Source organism: Stenella coeruleoalba, assembly GCF_951394435.1.
Source record: "Stenella coeruleoalba genome assembly, chromosome: 1".
Lineage (NCBI taxonomy): Eukaryota > Metazoa > Chordata > Mammalia > Artiodactyla > Delphinidae > Stenella > Stenella coeruleoalba.
In genome coordinates this window covers 149,740,354-149,767,688 of record NC_137169.1, presented here as the reverse complement: position 1 = coordinate 149,767,688, position 27,335 = coordinate 149,740,354, and the positions used below count along the sequence as shown (strand labels likewise).

The window sequence follows — 27,335 nt, the reverse complement described above, 5'->3', positions numbered from 1 at the left end:
GAATGGAGGGAAAGGAGACTAAAGGCAAAAAGACAGGAAGTGACTGTGTTAAAATCCAGTTCAGAAGTGATGAAGGTCTAAACTTAAGCAGTGGCAGTGGAAATGGAAGGAGGGAGACAGATTTTAAAAGATTTAATAAGTGGAATCAAAAGGTGTTGATGATCAAATGGAACTGTGAGGATGGGTTGTTGGAAACGGAATTAGTTGGGGTGATAAATTTGGAGGAAAGTGATCAGAGAATCAGTAAAAGACAGCAGTGAGAAGGCGTAGCAGGTGATATGTCCTGAAGGAATGAAACTTAATGGAGAAGTAGTTTTTTAACATGAAGGTGAAACAAGAACTGCTATCAGACAAGTCCAGAATGTAGGACATTTTATAAGACATTGCATAGCCTGGTCTCTTCCACAAGCTAATTTCATAGGGGGATAGGAGACTAGGGAAGGATGAAGGACTGTGGTAGTTTAAAAGAGACCAAAAAATATTAAAACCAAATGTAGTACAGAAACTTTAATTAGAGTGTAAGTTGAAAAAATAACTATAAAAAAGACATTATGGTACAATTTAGAAATTTATATATTGAATAGATATTAGATGATTTTAGTGAATTTTTGTTAATTTTTAAAGATGTCATAATTATATTGGGGTTACGTAGGAGGATGTCCTTATTTTTAGGAGATGCGTGTTGAAGTATTTAGGGATGAATAATTGTAATGTCTGCAATTTACTTAGAGACAGAGACATAGGGAAGAAGCAAAAAACAGCAAAATATTAGTCATAGTTTGATACAGGTGATGGGTATAGAGATGTTTACAACACGAAGCTTTCAATTTCAGATTCAAACTTGAATTTGCAGTGTGCCCAGCAACTACTTATATAGCATTTACATTGTATTAGATATTATAAGTAATCTAGAGGTGATTTAGCATATATGGGAGGATGTGTGTAGGTTATATGCAAATACTATGCCATTTTATATAAGGAACTTGAGTGTCCTCGGATTTTGGTATTGTGGGTCCTGGAACCAATCTCCCTGTGGATTCGAGGGATGACTGTTTTCAATTCCTGATCAGATTTTTAAATATAAGCTCCTCAATTTTTTTTTTTTTTCGGTATGCGGGCCTCTCACTGTTGTGGCCTCTCCCGTTGCGGAGCACAGGCTCCGGACACGCAGGCCCAGCGGCAATGGCTCACGGGCCCAGCCACTCCGCGGCATGTGGGATCCTCCCGGACCAGGGCACGAACCCGTGTCCCCTACATCGGCAGGCGGACTCTCAACCACTGCGCCACCAAGGAAGCCCAAGCTCCTCAATTTTTTTTTTTTTTAAAGAAGATGTTGGGGGTAGGAGTTTATTAATTAATTAATTTATTTTTGCTGTGTTGGGTGTTTGTTTCTGTGTGAGGGCTTTCTCTAGTTGTGGCAAGCGGGGGCCACTCTTCATCGCGGTGCACGGGCCTCTCACTATCGCGGCCTCTCTTGTTGCGGCGCACAGGCTCCAGATGCACAGGCTCAGTAGTTGTGGCTCACGGGCCTAGTTGCTCTGCGGCATGTGGGATCTTCCCAGACCAGGGCTCAAACCCGTGTCCCCTGCATTAGCAGGCAGATTCTCAACCACTGCGCCACCAGGGAAGCCCGCTCCTCAATTTTTGATAGTTTATTACCAATGGGAAACTTTATGTAAAAATGTAAAAGTATTTTTCTCAACCACTAAAAAATTTAAAACAGTTGAAATTATATTTATAATCTCAAAAATGTATCCTTTTTAAATTGAAGTGTAGTTGATTTAAAATATTACATTAGTTTCAGGTGTACAACATAGTGATTCAGTGTTTATGGATTATACTCCATTTAAAGTTATTATAAAATAATGGCATATTTCCCTGTGCTGTATAATATATCCTTGTTGCTTATTTATTTTATACATAGTAGTTTGTGTCTCTCAATCTCATAGCCCTGTCTCACCCTTCACCTTTTCCCTCTCCCCACTGATAACCACTAGTTACTAGTTTGTTCTCTATGTCTGTGAGTTTGTTTCTGTCAAAAACTCCTCCTTTAATTAATAAATGTAACTTAGAAAATTTTGTGATATAATGCAAATGGTTTTTTAATCCGGTTGAACTTTCTCATATCAGTTATTTAAAAATAATGGTGAAGATTTAATTTATATAACATGTATGTGTTGTTAGAGCCATGATGCAGGCTTGGCTGATACTAAAAGGGCCCATCAGCTGCACAGGGATAGAATTAGCCAATATATGTGAAGATAAGGATTGGGGGCTGTTTCTTAGAGCCACAAGCCTCCTCAGTCTCAACACTGGATTGTATATTATGTTCCATGGGCATGTGGAACACGAACTATTCCAGTGGCTCCATGGATTCCTTGTCCGTGATAAGCAGTGGTGCATTTGATTTCTGGCTTCTGAAATAGGAGCCCATGTGGTAGATCGCCTTCATGGCAAGTGTGGAGCAGTGGGTACCTGATAGCATTTGCTGTGCTTGCCACCTGTGTGACCAAGGGGCTTGCCATCAGATCCTGTACTGCTTTGAGCCTCCTGCTAGGAAGCCCTGGAATAGTTGCGTTTTGCTGCCCAACCTCGACCTGGCCACACTGAGAAATGAGAGCATCAGTATTTTCGGATGCCCCTGTAATCCATTCACATCATACCTGTGTCCAGTGGGTGAGGATTCCTGAGTTAGGGAAGTTCCAAATGTCAATTAAAGCATTATTTATTCCTGACAGATGACAATTGGAAAAAGGAGATTCCATGATCCAGTAAATTTGGAAAATGCTGCATTAAAGTTAACAAGTTTCTTTAGAATGTCTCAAAGACTTTTAAAATTTTTATTTATTTTAATTTTTGGATATGTTGGGTCGTTGTTGCTGCGCACGGGATTTCTCTAGTTGTGGCGAGCGGGGGCTACTCTTTGCTGTGGTGCACGGGCCTCCCACCATGGTGGCCTCTTCTGCTGCAGAGCACAGGCTCCAGGTGCTCAGGCTTCAGCAGTTGTGGCACGCGGGCTCAGTAGTTGTGGCACGTGGGCTTCAGAGCGCAGGCTCAGTAGTTGTGATGCACAGGCTTAGTTGCTCCATGGCATGTGAGATCTTCCTGGACCAGGGTTCGAACCCGTGTCCCCTGCATTGGCAGGCAGATTCTTAACCACTGCGCCACCAGGGAAGTCCGAAAACTATTTTAAAATGTTAATTCTTTCTCGGCATATAGCTTCATTGCAATACGCAATAAAACTCCCAATGGTGTTTTATTTGGAATTTCTAAATTTTATTTGGATTTCTAAATTTCATTAGGAAGAATACACGGGTGAGAATATTAAAGAACATTCCTAAAAAGAAGACCAATAACAGTGGTAATAAGTAAAATAGGATGGTAATGGTGTAAGACTAGAAATGCAATTCAGAATGGAATTGATAGAATAGACAATCAATAGAACTAGTCTCCATCACATAGAGGATTATAACACATTATAAAGTAGGAGGAAAGAACTCAAGTGCTTAGTAAATTAGAAATTACTAAAATAAGATTAGAAATTAATCTTTCACTTTGAATCATGACAAAATAACTTTCAGATGGATTTAAGAGTAAGTGTATTTTTAAATTGTAGAAGAAAATAGAATTGAGTATTCACCAAACCTATAGAAAAAGGATGATTTTCTCCCTCTTTTGGTGGTCCTTTCAAAGGATATGTTTCTAAACTTTAAAGGATGAGAAGAAATCTTAACAGATGTGACTAAAATAAAAATAAAAGATAATGTACTTAAAAAATAATCTTAAATTTAAAAAGCAAACGTCAGCTTTGTGCAATGGCAGTATTATAACCAGTGAGATTTTCCCACGGTACTATTAAGACTAATAAGAGCCTTCCCAATATCTAACACAAATTCAACTTATTGTATTTCAGCGAGATAATAAGACAAATGCACAAAGACGAATTGGGAAGAATGGTTCACTCAAGAATTATTGTAAAAACAAAAAAGTTGGGAACTACTTAAATGTCTACAATTAGGGAGTTGGTTTAATAAATTATGATAAAGTTCTATAATGGAATATCAGCCACTAAAAATGATAATGTAATAAGGTTTTTTTGAGAATAAAAAGATGCTCACAGTTTATTGTTGAGTGAAAAATTAGATTAGAGGACAACATTAAGAGTAGTTAACTCTGCTTGGTAGGATTTGAAGTGGTTTTTACTTAGTCTAAACTTCTTTCCTTTTTTTTTTTCTTCAGGAATCATGTGTGATTTTGGTGATCATAAAGGAGATGGAACTGTTTTCATTTTAGGAAAACAAATGAAAACAACTGACCTGGAAAATTGTTTTCAGTAATCATGACATAGGGTTAAGTCTTTATTATTTAAAGAGCTCATACAAATTGTTAAGAAAAAACAGAAGATCGCAGTAGGGATGAGCAGAGAACATGAACAGACAATTCATAACAGAAAATAGAGGTGGTAAACAAGCATAAAGGATCATTATTTAGACTTACTTGTAAGCAAAGAGCTGTAAATTTAAATAATGAGATAACATTTACTTGCTTATTAAACTAGTAGAAGTTTGCTGCCATGTTATTTATTATAATAAAGAAAAATTAACATTATCAATAAATTGTTACATTCCTTTGGTACTGTTCAGAATTGAAGGTTATGTTGCAACCTGGAAAAATAAAACATTCCAGTGAAGTAGTTAGGAGAATGAATGGTAGTTATAAAAGGTTGTGTACGAAGAAAGGAAAATACAGCAAAATGTTATGTTAGTGGTTATGTTAGGGTAAAGAGAATATATTTATAATTAAAATAATTATCTAAACTCATACTTAATCTCTCTCTTTCCACTTTTTCTAGAAAAGCTATTTGTTTTTCAAATAGTAAGTACAATATTCTCTCATCTAGAATATAGCAGGGCTTCCCTGGTGGCGCAGTGGTTGAGAGTCCGCCTGCCGATGCAGGGGACGCGGGTTCGTGCCCCGGTCCGGGAAGATCCCACATGCCGTGGAGCGGCTGGGCCCGTGAGCCATGGCCGCAGAGCCTGCGCGTTCGGAGCCTGTGCTCCGCAACGGGAGAGGCCACAACAGTGAGAGGCCCGCGTACCAAAAAAAATAGAATATAGCAATATCCTCCTAACTGGTCTCTCTTCTTCCACCCTTGTTCCTTTCCAGGGTATTCTTAACATAATAGCCAAAGTGAATAGAAGCCAGACCATGTCACTTCGCTGCTTAGAACCCTCCAGTGGTTTCTCACCTCTTTCAAAGTACAAGACACCGTCCTTAAAGTAGCCTGCAGAGCCCTTATAGAATCTGTCCCCACCCTCAAACTCATACCTTTCTGACCTTATTTCCTACCATTCTGCCTTTCTTGTTCTCTCTGGCTAAAAACTCTTCCTGCTGATATTCACAAGGCTGGCTCTTTCTCCTCCTTCTGGTCTGTGCAGATGTCACCTTATCACTTAGGTAGGCCTTCCCAAACCACCATCCCATCCCATTCGCCCCTACCCACATTGCCAGCACCCATGTCCCTTCCCTGCTTTATATTTTCTAGCACCATTTGACTTACTGTGTATTTTACCAAGTGTGTATAAGCTTATGTATCTCCCCCACCACGCACACAATATCTCCACGGAGGCAGGAATTTTTGTCTATTTTGTTCCTTGCTCTAACTGTAGCACTTAGAATAGTGTGTAGTACATAGTAGGTACTCAATCAATATTTACTGAATAAATGACGTTTTAATTGTTTCATCTAAGTAAGTTTTAGTTTCAAAACTAGTTTGAAAGTTTTTTTTTTTTTTTTTTTGCGGTACGCTGGCCTCTCACCGCTGTGGCCTCTCCTGTTGCGGAGCACAGGCTCCGGACGCGCAGGCCCAGCATCCATGGCCCACGGGCCCAGCCGCTCCGCGGCATGTGGGATCCTCCCGGACCGGGGCACGAACCCACGTCCCCTGCATTGGCAGGCGGACTCTCAACCACTGCGCCACCAGGGAAGCCCAGTTTGAAAGTTTTTTGAGCGAGTGTAACATGTTGCTTTTGTATGCCTCCCACTCCCCAATTTCCATCCTCCTCAAGCATAGAGTAAAGCAAGACAGGTGGACACACTAGAGAAACACAATATCTGTGGCACTGGATTCCTTCTGCTTCTCAGGCTAGGATCTACCCAAACTGAGATGGAAGATAGGCTGGTGCTGGAAATGTTCTATATCTTGATCTGGGTGGTAGTTCAGCTCTGTGACTATATACATATATAAAAACTCAGTAAGCTGTATACTTGAGATAAGTGCACCTTTGGTACTTTCTTGTTTGTGTATTATGCCTCAGTAAAAAAGTTGTTTTAAAAACTCCGTCTTTGAGATCTCTAGAGGAAGTTAACATGCCAAATGATACATTAAGAATATTGGGAGGCTTCCTGGGTGGCGCAGTGGTTGAGAGTCCGCCTGCTGATGCAGGGGACACGGGTTCGTGCCCCGGTCCGGGAAGATCCCACGTGCCGCGGAGCGGCTGGGCCCGTGAGCTATGGCCGCTGAGCCTGCATGTCCGTAGCCTGTGCTCCGCAACGGGGGAGGCCACGGCAGTGAGAGGCCCGCGTACCGCAAAAAAAAAAAAAAAAAAGAATATTGGGAAGCGGGGAGAAAGGTAAATTGCAAACATCATAACATTTCACTCTTAAAGAGTTCAGCATGCCTCTCCTCTGCGTAAAGACATTCTCCTACAGAGCCTCTCCCCACCCCCCGCAATAAAAAATATTAGGAAGGAGTTCTGCCATGTTCTTCCTTCCTAGAATTTCTAGTTATTGAAATTTTTGTTTTGAAGTTAAAGTTAAAAAAATAATTTTTATTTACTTTTTCTTTTGCAGAGATAGCAGTAGCAGAATTTCACAAAAAAATCAAAGAAGCTTTTGAAGTATTTGACCATGAGTCAAATAATACAGTGGATGTGAGGTTTGGAAATGTTTTCTTCTAATTCTAAATTGCTGATACAACTTGTAAAGTAGAGGAGGGTTCATTCTCTTCTTTTTACTTTCTTTGGACTTATTATGCTATTTAAAGTACTTATTTTTCTGTACCCTGTAAAAGGTCTTTTCTATCTGTTGCTTCGGATCTATACTGTTTATTATTCTTCATAATCTGGTGGAAAGAATATATATCCACATTGCCTATTCTAACCTACAGACTAAATTCTGTGAATGAGGCTAACTCTACTATAGCTTTAGTACTAGACACATAGTTGGCACTCAGTATATATTTGTTGAGTGAATGAATAGAATTTGCTTTTAAAGTACATAGGTATGGGGACTTCCCTGGTGGCTCAGTGGTTAAGGATCCACTTGCCATTGAAAGGGACACAGGTTTGATCCCTGGTCCGGGAAGATCCCACATGCTGCGGAGCAGCTAAGCCTGTGCTCTTAGACCCTGTGAGCCACATTACTGAAGCCCACGTGCCTAGAGCCCATGCTCTGCAACAAGAGAAGCCACTGCAGTGAGAAGCACACACACTGCAAGGAAGACTAGCCCCTGCTCACTGCAACTAGAGAAAGCCCATGCGCAGCAATGAAGACCCAACACAGCCAAAAATAAATGAATTAAATAAATAAATTTAAAAAAATAAAATACATAGCTATGTATAATGAAGCTATGAACATGATATTACAAAGAAGGATTAATAATACTTAAACATGATACACTCCTTGAGTAAAATAACCAAAAGAACCAAAACAAAAGAACATAAAAAGATGAGAAAAAGACATGAATACTGGTAGATCTAGAATGGAGGACAGGAGACAAAGAATAGTGTGAAAAAAGAAGAGGCAAAAAGGTAGAGGAGATTATACATGCATAAAACAGAAGCTGTAGAATCTATGCCACATATGTACATCAAAGAAAGGCAATGAAACCATTGTTCCAGGAGACCAAGCTGAATGAGGAGTATTTGATGGGATCACAATCTCAAGAGTCAGAAACTAGTAGTACAGAGGCCAAGAAAACAGTTGGAAGTGACTAAGTGCTTTTTTTTGCCCCCCGCGTGGCTTGTGGGATCTTAATTGCCCGACCAGGGATTGAACCCAGCCCCTCGGCAGTGAAAGTGCAGAGTCATAATCACTGGACTGCCAGGGAACTCCCAGGACTAAGTGCTTTAAATTTGAGCTAAACTGAATGAACAATAGGAGGTTTTATGTATGACAAATTGTAGCTACGATCGTCCCTTGGTATCTACAAAGGATTGGTTCCAAGGCACACCCCGACTCCTCCCTGACTCACCCCCAACCCCTCACCCCTCGAGGATATCAAAATCTAGGGATGCTCAAACCCCTTATAAAAAGTGGCATAGAATTTGCATATTACCTACCTACATCCTTCTGTATATTTTATTTTTTTATATATGAATTTATTTGTTTGTTTATGGCTGCATTGGGTCTTCGTTGCTGCACGCGGGCTTTCTCTAGTTGTGGTGAGCGGGGGCTACTCTTTGTTGCGGTGCATGAGCTTCTCATTGTGGTGGCTTCTCTTGTTGCAGAGCACAGGCTGTAGGTGTGTGGGCTTCAGTAGTTGTGGCACGTGGGCTCAGTAGTTGTGGCTCACGGGCTCTAGAGCGCGGGCTCAGTAGTTGTGGCACTTGGGCTTAGTTGCTCCGCAGCATGTGGGATCTTCCCGGACCAGGGTGCGAACCTGTGTCCCCTGCAGTGGCAGGCGGACTCTTAACCACTGCGCCACCAGGAAGTCCCTCCCATATATTTTAAATCATCTCTGATTACTTATAGTACCTAATACAGTGTAAATGCTATGTAAATAGTTGCCTGTGGCATGTGGCAAATTCAGATTTTGCTTTTGGAACTTTCTGGGGTTTTTTCTCCCAGTATTTTAGATCTGTGGATGGTTGAATCTTTGGATGTGGAACCCATGGATACGGAGGGCTGACTGTATATGTATTCCTTAGTTTCTCACACCTGAAGGTACAAGGTGTGATTACAGGAAAGGAGAGTGATAAGTGCAGTCAGTTTCATTACTTTATAGTAACACCTTACAAAGTTTTGTTTGGTACTCAACTATGTTCATGGGCTTTACTGCAGTGGATAAGGTAGAGAGTGGAGTTAACTTCCAGCACTGCAACTGTAGTCGGCCTTGTGGGAGGCTTGGCTCAGCCATTGCCAGGGAAGTGTGAGGGTAAAGTGCAGGGCTGAGCACTGCACAGCTCAAAGTGGCGCCAGCCTCACTGCATGCCTTGTCAATGACACTCCGCAGTGTGAGTATCCTAGCGGGAAACCCGGTGGGACAGTAGTGGTGGTTGATAGGGTTTGGGATGGGGTGGGGAGCTTGCGACTCTTGCCTGCAATTTGAATAAATATATGGATGGCACGTGCCTTTACCTCAGACCTCTCACTGGAGCGGAAGGGTTCTCCTGGGGAAGGAGAGGAGGGGTATTGTCAGAGAAGTCAGGGAAGTGCAACAAGAACCAGGATAGCTTTATGAAAGAGAGGGGGAACAGAGAAGGGAAACCAGCATTTACTCAAGCCTTGCTCTCTGACGTCTCCCTATAGTTGGGTGCTAAGGGTTTTTGTGTACATTACCTCATTTTAGTCTTTTTATTGGTACAGTAAGGGTTGGCATCTCCAGTTTTTGGAGACTAGGAGAAGGTAAATAGTTTGCTTAAGGTCATGTCAGCGTTTCTCTAATTCGGTGTCTTGCTGGGCTGTGTCGCCCCTTCCCTCCCTGCTCCCCTCCACCCCACCCTTCATGGATTTCATGGGCTCATCTCCTGCTTTGAGGCTTCCTGAAAGTAGCAGTGAAGAGAAAATTTCCCAAATCCCTGATGCCAGGCCTTTTTTTTTTTTTTTTTTTTTGCTGTGTTGGGTCTTCGTTTCTGTGTGAGGGCTTTCTCTAGTTGTGGCAAGCGGGGGCCACTCTTCATCGCGGTGTGCGGGCCTCTTACTATCGCGGCCTCTCGTTGCGAAGTTCAGGCTCAGTAATTGTGGCTCACGGGCCCAGCTGCTCCGCGGCATGTGGGATCCTCCCAGACCAGGGCTCGAACCCGTGTCCCCTGCATTAGCAGGCAAATTCTCAACCGCTGTGCCACCAGGGAAGCCCCAGGCCTTTTTTTGATAGAAGGGCCAATTCAGGGGAAATAAACATGTTTAGGGGTTGCATCTTTTACCCATTCAGAATTAAAATAATTGTACTGAGGCCCCGAGGAAAAGTGTATGTTCTTAAAATGTCTACTTTATAAAATAAAATTACTAAGAAAATTGGCATTGTTTTTAGCACTAAAATATTAATGATAAGCGTATCTGAGTGGTAGGAACATGGATGAATGCAGTTTCTATACTCCTTCTGCTAATTTGTATAGCACTTTAAAGTTTACAGTGAGTGTTCTCATGCTGCAGGTATCATTACTATCCACTCTTTATAAATCAGAAATTAAGGACCAAGAAGCACAATGACTTGCCCAAGATCGAATAATAGACTAGCCACAGAGTTGAAACTCAAATTAGTTTCTTCTCTTTGGGGCAGCTGTGCCGCAGCCCTGGAAGAGGCCTGGGAATGCAGTGCTGAATAAGGTCTGGTCCTGCCTTGCCCAGCCTCAGCAGGCTCCTCTATTTGTAAAAACAGTTCATCTAGCTAGAATTTATTTTGGCATATGATTAAAAGTGAAGGTCTAAATAGATTTTTTTTCAAATTGCTAAACAGTTCAGTTTATTTACTTCTTGAATTATTAGATCCACTTTATAATGTACTGCATTTTCTATAATTGAGTCTAATTTAGGCTATGTGTTCTGATCTATTGCCTTACCTCCTGATCATATATACTAGGACAGTCCTATATTAATTGCTATCAATCTATAGTATGCTTTACTATCTGATAGAACTAGTCTCTTTATTAGTCTTCTTTTTGAACATTTTAATTAAGAATTGAAGGCAGTATTCTGTGTAGATTGAATGGTGTAAGGAGGGGTCTGAATGGGGTAAGAGTTCCAGAGACAGACATAATAGCTCGGTTTGGAAGAGACAGCTGTTCTTGAGAAGCTTCCAGGGCATTTGGCTATTCCTGCCCTAATGTGCTTGATCCTTCAAGTGATGCTGTTTCCCTTGAAGGGCAGACCAGCACCCCTTACCTCTGCTTGGCATGAATTAAAAGATTTAATTTGAAATTTTAGCACATTAGGTGGAGTGGAGGTCTGGTATTGTGACTGCCAGGCAGCCAGTGGGTTTTTTTTTAATCATTATGTAAAACATTATGAAATGGGCCCCTGCTGCTTTCCTCCTGGCTCTGAGGGGCAACCCTGGGGATTGGAATCAGACTTTCTGGGTTCATTCCTAGCTTTGTGACTGTAATTGATTTATTCTCTCTGTGCCTCAGTTTTTACATTTGCCACATAGTATTGATGTAAGTAAGTAGTTCTCAAAATGGTTTGTATACCCCTGTGTATCCACAGGACTCTTTCAGGGGTCTGTGAAATCAAAACTATTTTCATAAAAATCTGAGACAGTATTTGCTATTTTCATTCTCATTTTTCACAAGTTATATTGGAGTTTTTCAAAAGCTACATGTGTGATATTGTAACAGATTGAATGCAGAACCAGATATGAGAATCCAGCTGCCTTCTGTTAAGCCAGACCTTAAAGAGATTTGCAAACATGTAAAACAGTGCCATTTTTCTAATTAAATTTATTTTTTGTTTTGGAAAATATAGTTATTTTTCATAAAAATTTTATTTATGTAGGCATATAATGGGTTTATCATTATTTCTAAATGAATTAGTAAATAAATATTTTTAAACTTTGAGGTGTACTTTTTAGTATGGTAAATATAGATAAATATAACTCACACAAACAAAAGCTGTTTGTGGGTCTGAATAATTTTTAAGCATGTAAAAGGGGTTCTGAGACCAAAAAGTTTGAGAACAGCTGTTGTCAGTGGACATTTTTAAAGCTCTTAGAACAATATTAACTTGGAACGAATTAGTTTGGGATTTAAAGCTTAGAACAATATTAGCTAGTATTATTATTCTACTTTATATTCTTTTTTTTTTTTTTTTTTTTTTCAATACGCAGGCCTCTCACTGTTGTGGCCTCTTCCGTTGCGGAGCACAGGCTCCAGACACACAGGCTCAGCGGCCATGGCCCACAGGCCCAGCCGCTCTGCGGCATGCGGGATCCTCCCGGACCGGGGCACGAACCTGTGTCCCCTGCATCAGCAGGAGGACTCTCAACCACTGCGCCACCAGGGAAGCCCTTTTTTTGGTACGGGGCCTCTCACTGCTGTGGTCTCTCCCGTTGCGGGGCACAGGCTCAGCGGCCATGGTTCACGGGCCCAGCCGCTCCGCGGCACGTGGGATCTTCCCGGACCGGGGCACGAACCCGTGTCCCCTGCATCAACAGACGGACTCTCAACCACTGCGCCACCAGGGAAGCCCTCTACTTTATATTCTTGAAGTACATAATTTAGATCTGACTTTCCTCTATTTAATCTGGATTAGCAATGTTATATTTTAGTCGCATAAGAACTTTTTACTTATATCTGGGTGTCCTGTTTTGATCTTTTAAGTTCTGAAGCAGTTCATTTTATCTTCCATTTTCCTTGTTAAATAGTTTTTGAAGGTTGCATCTTGAAAAACATTGAGGCAAGTTTTCAGTAGCATTAATTAGGGGCATTTTTATTTTGCCTCATACAAAACATAGACTATAATACATTTTGACTTATATATACTTATATACATTTTCCTGCTCTATGTTTAGACTTCAATCAATAAGTGTGATTGAAAATTAAATTTTTGAATAGATAATATATACACATAGGGTAAAATTCTAAAGGTACAAAAAATATATAGTGATAGGTAAATCTCTTCACTTAGCTATCTGGTTCCCTTTTCTAAAGGCAAGATTTATTATGTTTCTCTAATTCTTCCAGAGATAGTCCATGCAAGTACACGTGTTTGTATGTATTTTTTATTGTGGTAAATATACATAACATAAAATTAACCATTTTTAAGTGTATAGTTCAGGGTATTGAGTACATTCACATTATTTCCATCCATCTCCAGAACATTATTTTCCCAAACTGAAACTCCATACCCTTTAAACAATAACTCCCCATTCTCCCCTCTCCTAAGCTCCTGGCAACCACCATTCTACTTTCTATCTTTATGAGTTTGAGTATACTAGGTACCTCATGTAAGTGGAATCATACAGTATTTGTCCTTTCGTGTCTGGCTTATTTGACTTAGCGTAATGTCTTCAAGGTTCATCCATGTCGTAGCATGTATCAGAATTCCATCCCTTAAAGCTGAATAATATTCCACTGTGTGTATATAACACATTTTGTTTATCCATCCATCTGTCCATGGACATTTGGGTTGTTTCCACCTTTTGGCTATTTGAATAATGTTGCCGTGAGCACTGATGTACAGCTGTCTTTTCAAGTCCCTGCTTTTAATTCTTTGGATGTGTAACCAGATGTAGAATTGCTAGATCATGTGGTAGTTCTATGTTTAATTTTTTGAGAAACCACTGTACTGTTTTCCACAGTGGCTGTTCCATTTTACATTCCCACCAGCGAAGCACAAGGCTCCAGTTTCTCCACATCCTTGCTAATACATTTTGTTTTTTAAAATAACCATCTCAATGGGTATAAAGTGGAATCTTGTGGTTCTGATTTGCATTTCCCTAATGATTATGATATTGAACATATTTTCATGTACTTATTGGCCATTTGTACATCTTCTTTGGAGAAATGTCTACTCTAGTCCTTTTCCCATTTTTAAACTGGATTGTTTGTTTTTTTGACATTGAGTTGCAGGATGTGTGTGTATTTTTACCATAAGTGGTGAGATATTATATAAATCACTATGCACTTTGCTTTTTTCACCTATAAGTATATTTTGGTGACTATTCTTTATTAGTACATAAAGAGCTTCCTCATTTCATTGTATGGATGAACCATAATATATTGAATTAATCTACCCTTGATGGATATTTAGGTTGTTTCTAGGCTTTTGCTATAACAGTCCATGTTGCAAAGAATATCTGAGTATGCATGTCATTTTGCAAGATTGAGACTTTTTCTCTAGGATAAATTCTTGGAAATGTGTCAAATTGCATGAATATTTTTGGTAGGTGTTGCTGTCTTGACCCTATATTCTCTCACATCATTATACAGACATGCCTATTTCCCCACTCCCTCTTAAAGCTTAATTATCAAACTTTAGGACTTTTGCCAATCTGATATGTGAAAATTAGAAGCTCAGTGTTAATTTTCATTTCCCTAATTGTAGACATTTTTTTCATGTCTAAAGACAATTTGTATTTTTCTTTGTTTGAACTGGCAGTTCATGACCTTTCCCCATTTTTCCATTTAGTGATTTATCTTTTAATACATGAAAGATCTTAGCCTTAGGCTGTGAAATGTATGCCATCTATTTTTTGACTATTTCTACTTTCATGTATTCAGAAATTTTAGAAAAATTAATCATATGACACACCTTGTGAGTATGGATTTAATTTTTGGAAACAAAAGTCATTAGAGTAGTTTTAATAGAATAAATTTAAGTTACCCTGAATAAAGCTAGTTTGGTAAAAAAATAAAACCCACTCCACAAGGAATACCCCTAAAGTAAGCAAGCTTGAGAGTTTCCTGGTGGTCCAGTGGTTAGGATTTGGTGCTTTCACTGCCATGGCCCAGGTTCAGTCCCTGGTTGGGGAACTGAGATCCTTCAAGCTGCACAGCGCAACCAAAAAAAAAGGAGTAAGGAAGATGTTCCATGTAGCTGATAAATTTAATTTGAAAGTAGCTCTAATCTTGTTCACAAACATACCTAGTTTTTTATAATCTATGTTCTTTTCATCTTTGATTCTAGCAATAAAAGTACACTAGAGGGCTTCCCTGGTGGCGCAGTGGTTGAGAGTCCGCCTGCCGATGCAGGGGACGCGGGTTTGTGCCCCGGTCTGGGAAGATCCCACATGCTGCTGAGCGGCTGGGCCCGTGAGCCATGGCTGCTGAGCCTGCGCATCCGGAGCCTGTGCTCCGCAACGGGAGAGCCCACAACAGTGAGAGGCCCGCATACTGCAAAATATAAAAATAATAATGTTGAGTTTAAAATATTGGAGAAGGAAGTGAACATTATGATAACCGCATAATGTAAAATTTAAATGTACAAAGTGATAGTCTATTGTTTATGAAGACAAATACATGCATGAGAGTGATAAACATTATCCTTAGAGTAGTGGTTGCACCTGAAGATGGAGGGAGAGGGATGAAGAGTGGAATTTTAGTTGTTTCTGCAATGTTTTATTGTTAGGGAACAAAATCTGAAGCAAATAAATGTGGCAAAATGTTAACTTCTGTTAAATCTTGGTATTGGATATAAGGCTGTCTGTAACTTTTTTTTTGCGGGGGGGGGGGTGCACCGAGTGGCTTGTGGAATCTTAGTTCTCCAACCTGGGATTGAACCCAGGACCTTGGCAATGAAAGTGCGGGGTCCTAACCGCTGCACCGCCAGGCAATTCCCTGTAATATTTTTTTCTGTACTTTTCTCTGAAATAGTTCACAATTATACATAACAATAAATATTTTTAAAGAGTGGTTTATATCTTATTTCACCATCTCACTTTGAAGTCGCTTTGTAAAAAATTGGTTTGCTTGTAATAGTCCTTCTGATGAACTGTGATTAAAGAATCACTTAAAGAAAGTTTAAAAAAATTATCCCGAATTCCACCTCTTGAAATAACAGTTATTAATGTTGGAGAACTATTATTCTAGATCTTTTTTATCCATGTGTAATAGGATAAATGGATAAAAGGGTGAGGAGTTAGTAAGAAAGAAGGAAAGAGGAAAGGGAAGGAAGGAAAAAGAAAGAAATTATGGAAGAAAAAAGTCTAGCATATAATCTCCACAAGGACAGGGGTTTCTGTCGTTTTGTTCACTGCTGTATTTCAGCACCTAGAACTGTGTTCGGCACGTAGTAGATCACCAATAAAACATTAAATAAATGAAGAGACTATTCCTATAAAAATAAGATCACAATAATCATGCTCTTTAAAAATAAAAGTTTTAATTTTACTTGAATGTAACACAAGAAAAAAATTAATTTAAATTGAAGAAATTGTGTAACCTCAAATGTTTGTTAGCCATGAGAGACATTATTTATGTTAAATTCAGAAAAGATAACAAGAAAAACTTTAAGAGGTTGTAGTCACTGTGTTTTTTAAAAGAACTACCCATTTCAAATATAAAATTAACAGTTGACTTCCTGCCGTAGAAGATGAGGATGTTAGTACTTTCAAAATTCCTTCTACTTTTTCTCCCTCAGGCCCCCCCCACCCCCAGTTTATCTTAGGTATGTTATTATTAATATTTTTACATTGACAAGGTAGAATGTTCATACTTTAGTATCATGCCATCTTTTAGCATATTTTTCCCACAGTTCAATGGAATTTCTGCTAACCACCGTTTCCTCCTCCATCCTTGAATTCTTTGATTTATTTCTGTTGTCTAGATTCTCTCTTTTTTTTTTTTTTTCAGAAAGTGCTCATGGGTATTTTTCCCTGAGTTCTTTCATCTTTATTTTGTTTTTTAAATTTTTATTTTATATTGGAGTATAGTTGATTTACAATGTTATGTTAGTTTCAGGTGTACAGCAAAGTGATCAGTTATACATATACATATATCTATTCTTTTTCAGATTCTTTTCCCATATAGGTAATTACAGAGTATTGAGTAGAGTTCCCTGTGCTATACAGTAGGTGCTTGTTGATTATCTGTTTTATATATAGTAGTGTGTATATGTTAATCCCAAGAGTTCTTTCATCTTTAAAACATTTGCTTATACTTTGTATCTAAATGACATTTTATAAATTTATATTATTATTTTTAATGGCTACAAGGCATTTCATAGTTTGACATATCTCCTAATTTTTGAAATTTGGGTTATTTGTGATATTATATTACCATTGTATCAAGGCTAAAATTATTCATGTGGAATTGTTCAAAGATTTTATCCCTTTCCTAGAATGCCAAAAAATAAATCCTGTAATCCCAAGTTATTTTTTACCTTTTCCTAAAGAGGAAGATTTTTATTATTGTTGCTGGGAGGTAGGGTATTTTGATCTACATAATTAAATTTTGACAGTAGGTTGGTGGAGAGGATAAATAAGAAACTGCTATGGTCTGAATGTTTGTGTTTGCCCAAGTTTCATATGTTGAAATCTTATGCCATAGTGTGATAGTGTTTGGAAGTGGGGCCTTTGGGAGGTGATTACGTCATGAGGGTGGTGCCCTCATGATTGGGATTAGTGCCATATAAAAGAGACCAGAGAACTAGTTCATCCCTTCCACCATGTGAGGTTACAGCAAAAAGATGGCTAACTAGGAAGCAGATTCTCACCAGACACCAAATCTGCCTGTGCCATGATCTTGAACTTCCTAGCCTCCAACTGTGAGAAATAAATATATGTTGTTTATAAGCACTCAGTTTGTGGTATGTTGTTATAGCAGTCTGAACAAAGACAGAAACTCACTCTGTGAGATTGAAAGAAGAGTTTGTTAAAGATGTTAAAGGAGAAAGTAAGCTTTGAGGGAGAGCAGTGGATCTTAAACAGTTACAGGATATGAAGAGGATAATCAGGAAAGGGAGTTAAAATTTGTTTTGAAAAATATTTTTGAATAGATAATATATTCACATGGTTAAAAATTCAAAGAGAACAAAGTACAGAGAAAAGTCCCTCTAAGCCCCTTCCACCAGCCATTCAAAACCCCTCCAAACTATACTAACAATGAAAGTACTAGTTTCTAGGGATCACCGCAGAAATATGCTATGCATATACAAGGAAATGCATATATATTATTTTCTTGCCTCCCCATTTTTTTTTTTTAACTCATACAGTTACATTCATAGTATGATAATGTTCTCATGGGATGGGGTCAAACCTATGCTGAAGTTTATTTTTATGGCTTCTCAGTGGCATTCAGGAGTCTGGAATGGATGTAGTTCTCCAGTTAATCTTAGGCTGAGTGCATAAATGTATTGGAGGGCATCAGAAAGGATGTGGGATTCTAGGTATCCCACTAAACTATGTCTCAGGCTTTATAGATGGAAGTTGATTAACATGATGGCATTGTGACATAAAAATAACACTTGGGTTCGGGCTGTCCTGTTCAGGGTACTTAATTGCCTGTTTTTAGAAAGAAGACTCTTTGTATTTTATCTTTGGAGGTCAGCTTTTCTTGACTCTGGATTGTAGGTATCTGTCTGTTGTACTTATTGTTATTATCTAGATCAGGTGCAGGGTTTGCTGCGTGTCTACAAAACTTGGGAGCCAGAGGCTCTCTGAGTATTGGTGGTCTCAGGGAGTGTACTTCCTGGGGCCTCTGGGCATATAATTCCTGTGGCCTCTGGGTGTGTACCCTCTGTGGCTTCCAAGTTCATACTTCTGTGGCCTCAACCTGTTCTCTTTAACATCGAAATAAAATGTTGGTTTCCATTTGAAAACTGTCAGCATTATTAAGTGTGGAAGACTTGATGCAAATGCATAACAAAGGACAGTTCATGGTAGTATCTTCATTAGCTTTGAAAGTTAGAAGGGACACACCCAAGAAGCATTACTGTCTGCTCAGATAGCCACAGGCATGTTTGGAAATCTGGCTCCCTGTCATCATTCTGTTGGTTGCACTCTTTCAGGTTGCATGGGACCAGATAATCTTTTAAGTTTTCTTACTTACTGAAGGGTATTTTAAGGATCTATTTGGAAATAAGTGATATAAGAAGTAATTATTTCTTAAATCATAAGGAATAAGCGAAAAACTGCAGTGCATTCAAGCCTCTTAGCTCACTGGAGCGGTATTTGTTGCTGTTAAGGGAACACAGGGCACTAGTGTTTCAGCAGTCGCTTTGTGACTCCACTTCAACGCCACTTCTGGTAGCCTAACATGCTGGTGATTTGACCCATACACTTCTCTTTTAAATTTTTATTTTATACTGGAGTATAGTTGATTTACAATGTTGTGTTAGTTTCAGGTGCTAGTTTCAGCAAAGTGATTCAGTTATACATATACATATATCTATTCTTTTTCAGATTCTTTTCCCATATAAGTTATTACAGAATATCGAGTAGAGTCCCCTGTGCTATGCAGTAGGTCCTTGTTGATTATTTTATATATAGTAGTGTGTATATGTTAATCCCCAACTCCTAATTTAGTGCCCCCCACACCTTTCCCCTTTGTTTACTCATATACTTCTATTCCCTGTCTTCCAGATTCTCCTTCCTACTTTGCTACTGACTAATTTAACCTCCGCTGTGTGTCTCCTGTCCCTTTGCTTCTACTTACTCATGGCTTCTGATGCCTTCTCATTCTGCTGTTTTCTGTCTCTCTGTTATTCCTCTTCCATCTCTCTTTCATCTGTATCTCTCTCTGTTTTTCTTCCTTTAAAACTCCCAAGGAAAAGAGAGAAAAGTCCGCTTTGGCTATTTGTCAATATTGAGTAGAAATTGCTTTTGTTGAGCAGTGCTCTTACAGTAGACAACTTCATAGGCCTCTCTTTTGTAGGCCTAGAGAGAGAGAGATCATTTTTTGGTTAAGTAGCCATCTCTGCTTAAAGCAGCTGTGCCTAAGGAGGCGGATCAAATGGTACAAGACATAACAATATATACACTAAGAAACTCTCAGGAAGACTGTGGATCTGTCAGGTACCGCATTGCCTGTCTGGTATGGTGACCCCCAAATCCTGATGAGGTTGTATAAGCCTAATATTAGGCCACTAGTGGTTCATGTCATTTTGGTCGGCTGTGGTGGAGATTGGGTGGTCTAATTCTGTTTGCTCTCTTCCTGAACATGGACTAAACTATAATTCCGGGAATCTCTTGCAGATACAGGGGGGGCTGGGAATTATGACTGAGTTTTGGCCAATGGGATGTAGGTGGAAGTGATGTGTGCCACTTCTAGGCCTGATCCATAAAAACCTCCACGTGTGATCTTTCAGGCTTTTCCCCCTTCTAGCTTGATACAGGCAAGCAGAGTGACGTTGGAAGTCATGTATTGAAAATGACAGAACCAGAAGATAGGAGGAGCTGGGTCCCTGAATGATTTTTTGGAGGAAAGCCACCTATTGATCAGGAAAACTCATTTTGAATTTAATATAAGCCAGTTCTGTGACAATAGTATTATGCCACTTGATGTTGGTGTTTGTTATAACAGTGACCATATCCTCACAGATTGTCCTCACTGAATTTTCTTCACAGGAACTCAAGGAAGGCTTTGGGGCCCCTAGGTATCTTACTAAGCTGTGTCCTAGGCTGAATGAAGTTGGTTGGTGGAGTGGCCCCTTCAGAGGGGGCTGCTGGGGTAGAGAAGAAGAGCCAGCATTGTTTTGCTACTCCAGTCAAGCATGACATGAAGAATGTCTCCCTTTAAGACTTCTTCCACAAATCACAAGTTATGGATAACAGATACATTGTTTGAAATTGCCCCAAATTTATTTGGAGGGCAGTAGGCGTAACTAGTGGTTCCACCTTGAACACAGAGCAAGTAACTTTGTCTAAACTGCAGTTAATTGCAGCAGTGAAGTTGAGTGTTCTATGTATTCTAGATAGAGTGAATGACAGAGTGCATCCATTTCATCTACAGAGATAATAAGGCAAGATGTCCAAATCTGTTCTTTCCCTGGGGGGAGGTGAGAAAGACTGGACAGGTGTGGGTTCTATTCAGGTGGCTATGAAAGGGAGAAGATTCGGTTACAGTAGCAGGGTCCCAAGGAGCATGGGAATGCATTATTTTTGTCTTTGAAGGATTCAGAAACAAGTGCTTAGAGGTGCCACTGTATAATGCAGTAATGAAACCAGGCCAGAAGCCAGGCCGTCAGCACTGTAATTCAAGGCAGCTCTTGGTTTATTTAAAGGCATGGTAGCCACACCAGCTCCTAACCCATTGCCTTCTTCTATTTTAGTTTTTGAATTACTGAGAAGTGGCACTCAAATGTCTACTTTTTTCTGAAAACTATTGATGCATTTTGTAATAGTTTCTAACCTTGAGAGCTCATTTTAGGCTTTCCTTTGCTAATTTAACTCTAGAAGTATTTATATTTTTAACTGAAAGCTTATAGTCTTGTCTCTCCTAAGTTATAAACTTACTAAAGACAAACCTATTTAATATTTGGGTTCTGTAACGTGTACAGCCTCGTCTGTCTATATACAGCAGAAGGTATGTAACTAGTTGTGAGGAGTTATTAGGAAATGCACGTGTAAAGGTGGGTTAGGGGCCAGAGAGTGAGTGATTGTTCGCTGCCCTAAGGAGACTGGATTCAGTTATGTAGGCAAGATAAATCCATAAATGTAGAGAACTGATAAGACTAGACTCGGGTTTTTAGAAAGGAAATTAGCTACAGGATGGTGGGTAGGTTGGCATGTGGACTACAGCAGTAGTTCCTAGTGCGGGGTGCACATTAGAATCACCTGGGGAGCTAAAAACCTGGGACGCTAAAAACCCACAGAAAACTGAGCAGATTTGAACCAGAGACTTGAAGACCAAATTTCAATGCTACAAAGTCTCACAGTAGCAGGTATAGACAAGGGTATATGGAGCAAGAGGGATTCCCACACTGTGCTCAAAGGAATCTTAATTAGAGCTTGGGAAAATTTTCGGATGACGGTGTCTGTGCCGTGGCCTTACAGAGCCGTCCATAATAAGCCCCGATTGTTAGGACTGCAAGCGAAAGAGCAGCCTAGGGCTGGCGCTGAGAGCTCTCCAAGCTAACAAGGCCTGGTGGCTCTCTTGAGCACATAGCCTAAAGCCAGGCAGAAACAAGGTTGCCTCCACAGGGGCAGGCATGGATAGTGTAAGTGCCTTAGCCACACCCTCACAAGTAATGATTCCTTTCCATAACTAAGCTTTCTTTGGCATTCACCCTGAACTCTGTATTCTGCTGAGTTATCCTCTCCCTGAGGCAGTGAACTTGGAATGCCCTAGCTGCCTAGGTTGGGGGGAAGGGTACAAAGAATTATGGATGGAAAAGCCTCCATTATTATTGTAAACTACCCCACGGCACAAATGTCTCCCATATAAAATAAATAAAAACAACAGTTGAAACTTCTACCCAGTAACCCCCACCCCAGCTAAAGTTCGTTCTTTCTCTTCATAGCTAAGAATCTTAATTAAAAAAGGAGTTTGCTTTAGTGATAACCTTCACTCTGTTCATTCTTCAACATGCAGTTTGTAATTTGACTTCTATCTACCACCCCCATTCCCATTCTAACTGTGTTCCCTGAGGTCACCAATTGTCTTGTCCCTTGTTTTCCATGATATCACCTTTTGTTTTCATCCAACATCTCCAACTCGACTCTTCTTCTTAGATCCTTTTGGGGACAACTATCCCTCTATTTGGCTTATTAATGTCCACCAGAGTTTCATCTCTGTCCATCTTTTTACTTTACACCCTTTCCTGGGAGATCTCATTCACACCCAAATTTGGAGCTCAACCTAGAAAAAATTTACAGTCTATACACAATTCTTAGGTCAAAGGGGAAATTTTAGGACCATGAAATAGAACACTTCTTGAAAATAACTATAATGGAAATGAGATATGAAAATGGAAATGACATCAGAATCTATGTGATATAACCAAATCAAAACTCATTAAATGCCTATATCAAGAAAAATAAAGGCATAAAAAAATGAATAGGACATTCAACTCAAAAAGCTAGGGTAAAAGGGTAAACTGAGAGAAAGCAAAAGGGAGGAATGAGAGAAGATAAAAACAGAATTAACGGGGCTGGAAATCAGGGAAATAGTAGGAACTAATAAATAAAATGAAAAGCTGTTTTTTGGTAAAAGGCTAAAAAAAAGATAAACCAATGGCAATTTTGTTTTTAAAGGAGGCACAAATGCACAGATGACTTAGTGGAAATAGCCATCAAAACAGAGGAAGTTTTAAAATATCATAAGAGAGTGGTTTGTACAACTTTATAAGCAAATTTGAAAATCTAGCTGAAAAAGGCAACTTTCTAGTTAAATATAATTTGTCAAAGCTTATCCTAGTCTTGTGTACCTGGATTGGAACACTTAATATTGTCAACATGACAATACTCCCCAAATTAATCACCAGATTCAACACAATCCCTATCAAAATCCCAGCTGCCTTTTTTTTTCTTTCAGTAATTGACAGACTGATCCTAAAATTCATATGGAATTGCAAGGGACCTAGAATAGCCAAAAACAATCTTGAAAAAGAAGTTGATCTCACACTTCTTATTTCAAAATCTACTTCAAAGCTACAGTAATAAAGACTCTGTGATACTGGCATATGGCATAAGGCTAGACATGTAGATCAGTGGAACAGAGTTGAGAGTCTAGAAATAAATCCTTACATTTATGGTCAATTGATCTTCAACAAAGTTGGCAGGTCAATTCAGTGGAGAAAGTATAGGCTTTGCAACAAATGGTGCTGGTACAACTGGATATCCACATGCAAATGAATGAAGCATACCATATACAAAACTTAACTCAAAATAGAGGAAGAAGCATAAACGCTTGGAAGAAAACATAGGTGTAAATCTTTGTGACCAAGGATTAGGCAGTGGTTTCTTAGATATGACACGTGACGCATAAGCAACCAAGGGAGAAAAAATAGGTAAGTTGGATTTCATCAGAATTCAAAACTTCTGTGCTTCAGTGGACACCATAAAGAAAACAAAAAGACAACCACAGAATGGGAGAAAATATTTGCAAATTATATATCTGATAAGGGTCCAACATCCAGAATATATAAGAACTCTTATATCGCAATAAAAATACAAATAACCCATTTATAAAGTTGGTAAAAGATTTGAATAGCTATCTCTCCAAAGAACACATTTAATGGCTAATACGCACATAAATATGTGCCAGACATCATTAGTTGTTAGGGAACTGGAAGTCAAAACCACAATGAAATACTACTTCAGATCTACTAGGATAATTTTAAAAAGTAAAGTAACAAATGTTGGTGAGGATGTGGAGAAATTGCAACCCTCATGCTCTCCTGGTGGGAATCTAGAATGGTGCCGCCACTTTAGAAAACAGATTTGTAGTTCTTCAAAAATACAAACATAGAGCTACTATATGACCCAGGAATTTCATTCCTAAGTATATACCCAAGAGAAATGAAAAAATATGTCCACATAAAAACTTGTGTATGAATGTTCATAACAGCTTTATTCATAATACTCTCAAAGTAGAAACAATTCAAATTTCCATCAACTGATGAATGGATAAGGAAATGTGGTATATTCACATAATGGATATTATTAGCCATAAAAAGTGAATGAAGTACTGATACATGCTACAGCATGGATGAACCTTGAAAGCATTATGCTAAGTGAAAGAAGCCAGACAAAAAAGGCCATATGTTGTATGACACTTATATGAAATGTCCATGATAGGCAAGTCCATAGAGACAGACAGTAGATTATGATGGCGAGGAGGTATGGGGAGAGGAGAATGAGAAGTGACTGCTAACGGGTATGGGAATACTTTTGGAGGTGATGAAAATGTTCTAGGATTAGTAGTGGTAATGGCTGCTCACCATTGTGAATACACTGAAAACCGCTGAATTATACACTTTAAAAAAAGTCAATTGCCGAAAATAAAAAGTGAAACAAAACAAACAGAGGAACTGGTCCCAGTAATGGTAGAAAATCTAAACACACTAAATTACATAGAATCAGTGGGCAAGTTTTCAAAGAGCTCTTTCAGGGCTTCCTTGGTGGTGCAGTGGTTAAGAATCGCCAGTGCAGGGGACACGGGTTCAAGCCCTGGTCTGGGAAGATCCCACATGCTGCAGAGCAACTAAGCCCGTGCGCCACAACTACTGAGCCTGTGCTGTAGAGCCTGCGTGCCACAACTACTGAAGCCCGCATGCCTAGAGCCTGTGCTCCGCAATAAAAGAAGCCACTGCAATGAGAAGCCCGCACACCGCAACCAAGAGTAGCCCCCACTCGCCACAACTAGAGAAAGCCTGCGCACAGCAACAAAGATACAATGCAGCCAAAAATAAAAATAAATAAAATTTTAAAAAAAGACCTCTTTCACAAAAAGGCTTATTAAATCCAGATGGTTTCATATAATTTTTTCAAACCTAAAAATATTTTACTCCCAATGGTACTTAATCTCTTCTGGAAAATAAGAAAAGAAAAAAACTTTCAAATTCTTTTACTGAAGTGACTATCATATTGATACCCAAAACTTAATAAAGATTGCATTAAAAAAACCCTATAAAACAATCTTACTTATGAACATCTATACAAGAATTATAAATAAAATACTTGCAACAAAATGCAATAGCATATTAAAGCAAAATGGGATTTATATCAGGAATGAAAGAACAGTTCTGTGTTGGGGAGTGTATTAATGTATTTCATCATATTAGTAGACCTGAGAAGAAATAGCGTAGGATCATATTTATAGATACTTAAGAGGCATTTGACAGACTTCAGCACACATTCATCATTTTAAAGACACGTATATCTTTAAAATACAGAGAGAGAAAGAGAAAGAGAAGAGATTTATTTTAGGAATTGGCTCATGTAATTATGTAGGCCAGGAAGTCCCATGATCTGCCATCTGCAAGCTGGAGAATCAAAAAGCCAGTGGTGTAATTCATTCTGAGCCTGAAGGCCTGAGGGCCAGGGGATGGTTGTCCAAGGACAGGAGAAGATGCATGTCTCAGCTCAAGCAAAGAGAACAGATTTGCCCTTCTTCTGCTTTTTTGTTCTATTCAGGACCTCAGCAGATTGAATGATGCCCACTTAAGTTGGGGAGGGCAATCTTCTTTACTAGGTCTACAAACTCAAATGCTAGATTCTGGAGACACCCTGACAGATGCGCTCAGAAATAATGTTTTACCAGCCAACTGGGCATCCCTTAAGCCCAATCAAGTTGACACATAAAATTAGCCATCACACGCAATGAAATAGATTTTGAGGAAATAGTTCTGTAACATGAAATATGTATATCTCAGCCTAAAATCCAGTTTCTTACTTAATGAGGACACACAATCAGCATTTCCATTAAATTTGGGAACAACATAAGACTATCCATATTCCCCATTATTATTTAGTATTAGAAGCTTTATCTTAGCAGTTAGACAAGTAATAGAGGCGTAAGTATTGGACACAAAACGGTAGAATGTAGAAAAGGTAGAAGAAAGAGAACTGTCTCTATTTGCAGATATGAAATCATGAAATATCTAGAAAACCCAAAAAATCAGTGGAAAAATTACTGCACAGAAAAAGAAAGTTTAATGAAGTTGTAGGAAATGAATTTAATATACAGAAAGCAAAAGATTTCATTTATACCAATAATGACCAGTTAGGTGATATAATGAAAGGTAAGACCCATTTACAATAGCATCAAAAAAGTTAAAATGTATAGACATAAATATAACAAAAAAAATACAGTGCTACATTAGGAAAACCTGAAAAATATATAAAAATAGACTTGAACAAATGGAAAGACATACCGTGTTTTTGGATAGGAATACTTGAAATCACAAAGATGTCAAGTAGTCCTAAATCAACTTATAAACTTAATATAAACACAGTTAAAATACCAACAAATTCTTTTCTGGAGCTAGACAAGTGAATTTAATGTTCGTATGAAAAAATGGATAAGTAGAATGGCCAAGAAAATGCAGATAAAGGAGAGCAAGGAGGTAAATTTAGCTTTATTTGATATTAAAACATATTACAAATCCTTTACAATTAAAAGAGTATGGCATAACAGACCAATGAAATAGAACAGAAAATTCAGAAATAGTCCCAAGTGCCAGTGGAAAGGTAATACGTGATATAGGTGACATCTCCAGTAAGTGGGGAAAAAATAGACTTAACAACTAGATAGCCATTTAAAAACATATAAAATTAGGTCTGTACTTCAGGTTGTATACCAAGGTAAAGTCTATATGCAACAAAAATCTAAGTGTAAAACATAAAATCTTACAAGTATTAAAAAAATATGTGGATGAATTCCTTTATGAACTTGGTGTAGAGAAAATGACTCAAAATAAAATCAAGAAGTAAAAAGATTGACACATTCTGCTTAAAAGGTTTTTTTTCAAGCTAAAAACACATTGAAAAATCAAGAGATAAATGACAACTTGAGAGAATGTTATATTGCAAATGGCTAATATCCCTAATATGTAAAAGTGGTAACTCTTTAAAAATGTCTGATTAACCAGAAATCTCCATTCTTTGCCCATAGAGAAAAAAGGAACTTAGTATGCCATTATTTTAAAATTTAATCTTTTTGATGTTTTTAAAAACATTTTATTTTGAAATTAATTTTAGAGTTACAGAAATGCAAAAATAGTACAGAGTATTCCTG

At 38.7% G+C, this 27,335-nt stretch overlaps 1 protein-coding gene across 3 annotated transcripts in view; it reads left to right on the top strand.

Annotated features, from left to right (window-relative positions):
• DRC8 (dynein regulatory complex subunit 8) overlaps nucleotides 1-27,335 on the top strand; it is a 133,180-nt gene that overhangs the window by 62,271 nt on the left and 43,574 nt on the right. For 2 of the 3 annotated variants that reach the window (XM_079914060.1, XM_079914059.1), the window contains exon 2: nucleotides 6,853-6,937. In XM_079914060.1, the coding sequence (XP_079770186.1) occupies nucleotides 6,853-6,937 (85 nt within the window). The remainder of the gene's footprint in view (nucleotides 1-6,852; nucleotides 6,938-27,335) is intronic. The other variant, XM_079914061.1, reaches the window with a different exon arrangement.